Source organism: Copadichromis virginalis, linkage group LG10 (genome assembly GCF_057382275.1).
Source record: "Copadichromis virginalis isolate Kocher_CV1m ecotype Utaka linkage group LG10, C_Virginalis_male_GT1.1, whole genome shotgun sequence".
In the NCBI taxonomy this organism is placed as follows: Eukaryota; Metazoa; Chordata; class Actinopteri; order Cichliformes; family Cichlidae; genus Copadichromis; species Copadichromis virginalis.
Window position 1 is genome coordinate 7,040,001 of NC_140627.1, and position 6,754 is coordinate 7,046,754.

General features: G+C 38.3%; 1 protein-coding gene across 6 annotated transcripts in view; it reads left to right on the top strand.

The window, feature by feature from the left end:
* Nucleotides 1-6,754, top strand: part of LOC146699751 (RAC-beta serine/threonine-protein kinase-like) — a 33,175-nt gene extending 26,421 nt beyond the window's left edge. For all 6 annotated transcript variants that reach the window (XM_085469597.1, XM_085469599.1, XM_085469598.1 and 3 more), the window contains 5 exons: nt 1,130-1,258; nt 2,789-3,003; nt 3,086-3,173; nt 5,945-6,047; nt 6,148-6,754. In XM_085469597.1, the coding sequence (XP_085325723.1) occupies nt 1,130-1,258; nt 2,789-3,003; nt 3,086-3,173; nt 5,945-6,047; nt 6,148-6,227 (615 nt within the window). In that variant the 3' untranslated portion in view covers nt 6,228-6,754. The remainder of the gene's footprint in view (nt 1-1,129; nt 1,259-2,788; nt 3,004-3,085; nt 3,174-5,944; nt 6,048-6,147) is intronic.

The following is a 6,754-nucleotide window of genomic DNA, read 5'->3' on the forward strand; positions in this document are numbered from 1 at the left end:
TGAGACTGCTGCATCCCTCTGCAAGATATCTCACTATTTTTGACTTTTCTGAGCCTGTCAAGTCCTTCTTTTGACCCATTTTGCCAAAGGAAAGGAAGTTGCCTAATAATTATGCACACCTGATTTAGGGTGTTGATGTCATTAGACCACACCCCTTCTCATTACAGAGATACATCACCTAATATGCTTAATTGGTAGTAGGCTTTCGAGCCTATACAGCTTGGAGTAAGACAACATGCATGAAGAGGTTGATGTGGACAAAATACTCATTTGCCTAATAATTCTGCACTCCCTGTATATCAAGGTCAGTGGTAATTCTTTTTGAAACTCTTGTAAATGCAAGAACTCAAGAATACAGTGATGTGGGAGCTTCAAATTGATATCACAGGAGTATCTACTAAAAATCTTGGACGAGTTTGAATGACGTCGACCTGTCTTTGAAAAAGGAACAACAAAACTATTCTTTCAGTGATCAAGATGATGAGGTTCCACAAATATTTGTATACTGGATGTAGGCAATATGTCTGTGAAGGTTCTCAGTCATCCAGGTCATCGTAGTCAAAGCAGCTTGCAAAGAAAAGCGTCTGGACTTCTTTAAGTTGCTTGAAGACGTTTCACCTCTCATCCGAGAAGCTTCTTCAGTTCTAAGGTCAAATGGTGGAGAGTCCCAGGTATAACCTAGTGGGAGTAACCCCCCACAGAGGGACAAAAGGACCCCGTGATGATCCTCTAATCGCCTGAGCTCTGGCTGATTGGGACCCACACCCAGTTTCATACCTTGGCTCAGGCGATTAGAGGATCATCAGGGGGTCCTTTTGTCCCTCTGTGGGCGATACTCCCACTAGGTTATATCTGGGACTCTCCACCATTTGACCTTAGAACTGAAGAAGCTTCTCGGATGAGAGGTGAAACGTCTTCAAGCAACTTAAAGAAGTCCAGACGCTTTTCTTTGCAAGCTGCTTTGACTAGATGTAGGCTTATTTTTTGGTTAGTTTAATGTAGACAGCATGTTTGTTTTTCTGTTGTTTTGTGAACAGACGAAGAAAATGTACAGGAACTGTGGATCTGTTGAATTGGCAGCAGTGTATGATTATACTGAAATCTGATGTGAATGTGTTTTTCCTCTCAGCTGGAGAATTTGATGCTGGACAAAGACGGACACATTAAAATAACTGATTTTGGCCTTTGTAAAGAGGGCATTACTCCAGATGCAACAATGAAAACCTTTTGTGGAACACCTGAATATCTGGCTCCTGAGGTAAGGCACTGTCTGGTGACACATTTTAAACACACCTGTGTTGTCAAGCTTGTTTAATAGCTTGTTTAATATCATAGTTTGGTCCCCTGTCTCTAGATTTGCTGCAACTGTAAATCTATTACTCATATTTTATGTGCATAAGAAGCTGTCTTGGTTGAGCCATGTAAAGTGTTCTGTTTTTGTTTGTTTTTCCTGTGTACAGTAAAACAAGGTACGTGTGAGTTGATATGTTGACCAATGTCCAATATCACTAAGAATCATGCTACACCCAAGACACCCAATCACCCAAGTTTGTGAACTTGGGAATGAGGTGATGTAGACGTTTCATGCCATACCATAATCTCAGACTAGTTCAAATCTCAGTGACCTTGACCTCAAGGTCAGAGGTCACGTTTCCTGAAAATGTTGTCAATGCGACAACTTGAGCACAAGCCAACACAGGATTTCCAAATTGTGTCAAGAGGAGTACCACTGGCGACCACCAGTTGGTTTTTTATTTATTTATTTATTAAAACAGCTTTTACCATCAAGCCATTCAACACCTCAACTACAACACTTGAATACCGACACCACACTTCACAGGATGCACACAGAAGCTGTCCTAAAGTTTCTCAAGAACATACTACACTCTGCACTGGTCACTTCATTCTTATTAGTATTTAAATAAAAATAAAAACCCTTACTCCGTCCAATACTGTACTAACTGCAACTCTAAAATCTTGTACTGCTCAGTTTGTGCTACTGCTCACTCCTGCCACTTTATCCCATGTGCAATATCCCATTACCCCCATTTCAATGGTCACATTTCTATTTAAGATTTTTTTATTTATACATTTGTGTATATATTTATATATATTTAGTCTGTTAATATTTGTAATATTTTTACTGTATTATACTGCTGAGTGACTTGTCTTCTGCACGTCAAACACATTTCATTGGAATGTTGACCCTGTGCTAGCTTGCATATGACAATTAAAACTGAAATTGAACTGAAACTGACTTATATTGGGCTCTACTATAGACAGATGGGCCACACCAGCAGAAGACCACATTGAGGCCACAGTTTGCATGGAATTAACAAATTAGACAGTAGAAGATTAGAAAAACATTGTGTAGTCTGAGTTTCAATTTCTGGTGAATTTTAGCTGGTATGGTTCCTTTTATCAGCTCACTGATATACACTGATATTATATCAGGCACAATTCGGACCCCTTAGTACCAGTTAAGCATGGTTTAAATGGCAGCTCCATTTAAACATGCAGATCACTTATTTAAAGAGTAGGAAGAAAATGATGCATTTGATTTTTTTACACACTTAAGAGAAAAGATTAGCCCTGCTCTTTCAATCAGAAGGGGTGATGTAAAAGATGACTGGTAAGAAGTTTGAACAGAAAAAGAAGAAAAAACATATAAAGAAGAAATATTTTTGACTCACAAAAGTGTGCCATTATTTGCACCAAATGCTATGGTGTGCCAATTCAGAGTTATGGCTTTTTACTGCTGTTGAGAAATCGGTCTCTTCTTCCTCAGGTCCTAGAAGATAATGACTACGGCCGCGCAGTGGACTGGTGGGGTCTCGGTGTAGTTATGTATGAAATGATGTGTGGCCGATTGCCTTTCTATAACCAAGACCACGAGCGCTTATTTGAGCTCATCCTAATGGAGGAGATCCGCTTTCCTCGGAACCTCTCACCTGAGGCCAAGTCCCTGCTGGCTGGCCTGCTCAAGAAGGATCCCAAGCACAGGTATTAGCCCAAACTACTACTCTGTGTGGATTATATTAAAAATGCCTAGTTTACTCTCAAATAATCTCATTTGGACTGACAGGTTAGGAGGAGGTCCCAGTGATGCCAAAGAAGTAATGACTCACAAATTTTTTATCACCATCAACTGGCATGATGTGGAACAGAGAAAGGTGGGGCTTTCTTTTTTTTAACAACTTATTTCTATTTATCAAGCGCAGTCAGACAGTCCAATCAGTCATGTCTTCATTTAACAGGAACAGCAGTTACAAGTGAGTCAAAAATGAAACGATGGATTCTGGCATTCTTGCAGTGTAGCATTCTTGTTGCTCCATAGCAACATGACATGAGAGAAATAAAAAGTAACCAAATTAATAATAACATTCATGAGGAATCCCAACACTCACCAGATGTACTATAAAGTAACCACATTTTTCACACACACTTGAATTTGGGTGAGGTGGAGTGACAAGCTCCTTACACTACGATGACGGTGGATGGCTGGGAACCTTCACAGACACGGATTTTAGATGTTCTCAAATTTTGATAAATGGTAAATGTCCATGGAAAGTAGCCATCAGGCCAATCCACATGTGATAGATTCCATTGATATTAGGTTCTTTTGGTGGTGCAAAGTGTTGATTTTTTCACCAACAACCTTTTGAATTGCAACCAAAAAGTTTGGCCTACTCATCAGGCCATATCAGAGGTTTCCTCATGCTTGTGGAATACTTGATGTATATTTTGCAAATTTTTGCCAGATTTCAATGTTTTTCTTTGTCAGGAAAGGCTTCCATCTTGCAACCCTACTCCATAGTCAAGGCAAATGTAGAATATGGGAGATTGTTTTCACACTTTTAGTTGCAGAAATGTCTTAAATACATAAGGACCTGGATGACTTCTAATTTCCTACCTCACCTCTGTGCTTGTCAGTGCAGCATTTAATATTTTGGACACTAAGATTTTATTACAGAGATAAGAGCATGCCGTAGTTAGAGAATGTAGTACGCTGCAGTGGTTTTAATCAAATCTATTTAATAGACTCCAATTTTTTCATGTAAATGAAGATTGTTCTGTACTTGCAAAGGTTAATCATAGAATTCCAGAGTGTTTCATGCTACGATTAATTCTGTTTACATTATATATGCCTCTCTTAGGCAGTGTCATTCAAAGGCATACGATACATTTTCATTGCTACGCAGCTGATACCCACTGACACACCAATTCGTTAAACTGTTTAAGATAATAAATGTCCTGCGTCTAAATTCTGATTCATTGGTCCTAAAAATCTTGGAAACACAGTGTCTAACCAGATGCATACTTTGGAAGCCATTACCTAGGCCTCCAGTAATACGGTGAGGAATCTTGGAGTTGTTTTTGACCAGGATGTTCTTGATTAAACAAATATGTAGCACTGCTTACTTATTTTGTGCAGTATCTTTAAAATTAAAAATATTATTTCTGATCTTGTCCTGAAAATGCATTAATGCATTTATTACTTCTAAGCTGGACTATTGAAATTCATTATCAGGTTGTCATAAAAACTCTTTGAAATGCCTTCTGTTGATCCAAAATGCTCCAGTTGGAGTACCACCAGGTACTAGAATGAGACAGCATATTCCTCCCATACTGACTTCACTTCATTGGCTCCATGTTAAATTCAAAGTAAAATTTAAAATCCTTCTCCTCACATACAAGTTGTTAAATATTTAGGCCCCATCTTTTCTTAAAGAACTCATAGTACCCTATCACCATAATAATAGAGCACTTTGTTCTCAGACTCCTGGATAAATTTATAATTAGTTTAATAAGTAGCTCTTTGAAGGAAATTTCTGTTAGCTGTTTCTGCGTAAAGCAAAAAGCTAATTGAACTAATAAAAATTAATACAAATATTAGCGCATGGGAATACAAGTGTTTTTTACTCCTTAGCCATAAAAGGCTGATTGGGTATTGTCATTACAAAATCTTGTGAATGCAATAACTCAAGAAAGAAGTCACCGAGAATTTTCAAATTAATCAGAATTTTTAATTAATCTCAAGTTTAGAGGTCAAGTTTTCTGAAAATCTTATGATTGTGATAACTTAAAAACAAAGCGACGCAGGATTTTGAAATTGAGACCATAGGTGTATGTGCTACGAGGCTACCACTGGTGGTCGCCAGTATTGCTTAACATTATTGTGAGGCAACATGTTTCTAATTTTAGAGATATTGTGGAAATGCAAGAAACAGCCCTAAATATTTGTTTAATATGCACATTGAAGGATATATCGTAGTCAAAAACAACTCCAAGATTCCTTACAGTGTTACTGGAGGCCAAGGTAATGCCATCCAGGGTAAGTATCTGGTTACACATCATATTTCTAAGATTTTTAGGGCCAAAGACAAGAACTTTAGGTTTGTCTGAATTAGAGGTCATCTAGGTTTTTACACAGTAACTTTAATAACTACAGCATGCTCTGATCTGTGTAACAAGTATTGAATGCTGCATCAAGATAAGCACAGAGATGAGGCCATAAGATGATCATTTGTAACCTTCGTTAACCCTGCTTTTGTACTGTGATAAATTCAGATTTAAAACTCTCCAAATAAACCATTCCTGTACAGATAATTAGTTAGCTGTTTCACAGCTACTCGTTCAAAATCTTTTGAGATAAACAGCCTATAATTAGTTAAGACAGCTGGGTCAAGTAGTGGCTTTTTACCCCATTTCCGCAAAAGGGTATTGGGGTAATGTCATCACCTCACTGGGCAGGTCGGCAGGCTGGTAGCATGTACACCCAAGTTTGTGAATATGATAACTCAAGACCGAAGTGATGTAGGAATTTTAAATGGATACCCTAGGTATGAGTTATGCCAACTGCATTGTAGACCCTCCTCTACATGCATGTTATAAATCCAGCATGTTACCAAGTGATATCTGTCTCTTCCAATCCCTGGTACAGCTGACCCCCCTCTTCAAACCGCAAGTAACATCAGAGACAGATACCCGGTACTTTGATGAGGAGTTCACAGCACAAACAATCACACTCACTCCCCCAAACAAGTGTAAGTATCTTCTTGTTGGACCCGTCAGCACTGATCCATCATTATTCAAAGTTAATATCACGTTTCTTGGTCACTGACTTAGATTTCCTTCTTGTTACAGATAACAGTCTGGACTGTGAGGACCCCAGCCAAGAAGCTCATTTCCCCCAATTCTCCTATTCTGCTAGCATAAGAGAGTGATAGCATCTCTGCCACACACACACGTGTATAAACACCTTGGTTACAATCATACAGCCATAAAAATAAGTAGAGCTTTCATTTTTAAAGAGGTGTTACTCTTAGCACGATTTCAGTGCCTTGCCTGGGAGCCTTATTGTTAAAATCTGTCTTTGTCCACAGAAAGGAAAAAGCCTATCCACAGTGACTATACTGTAACATAAGAACTTCACATAGCCATCAGTGCAGTTTAACAACATAATCAAGACCATCAGACCTACAAAGATGGTGCTGCTGTTTGTACCATTCTTTTTTTCTTTTTTTTTTATATTCAATGAATAAGCCATGCAACTCCCCATGACACTTGTAAGTCCTCTAATTCAATCCTGGCTGTGACCTTTGGTGAAATATATGAAGAAGGGAGGAGAGCAGCAGTTAATCTTACTATTACACCAAAAAATCCTGCATGTCTGTTTTTTGAACATTTTTTTCTTCTGTATTATTAGCTCATTGAGTATTAAGGAATAAATTATAATATTATACAAATGGAA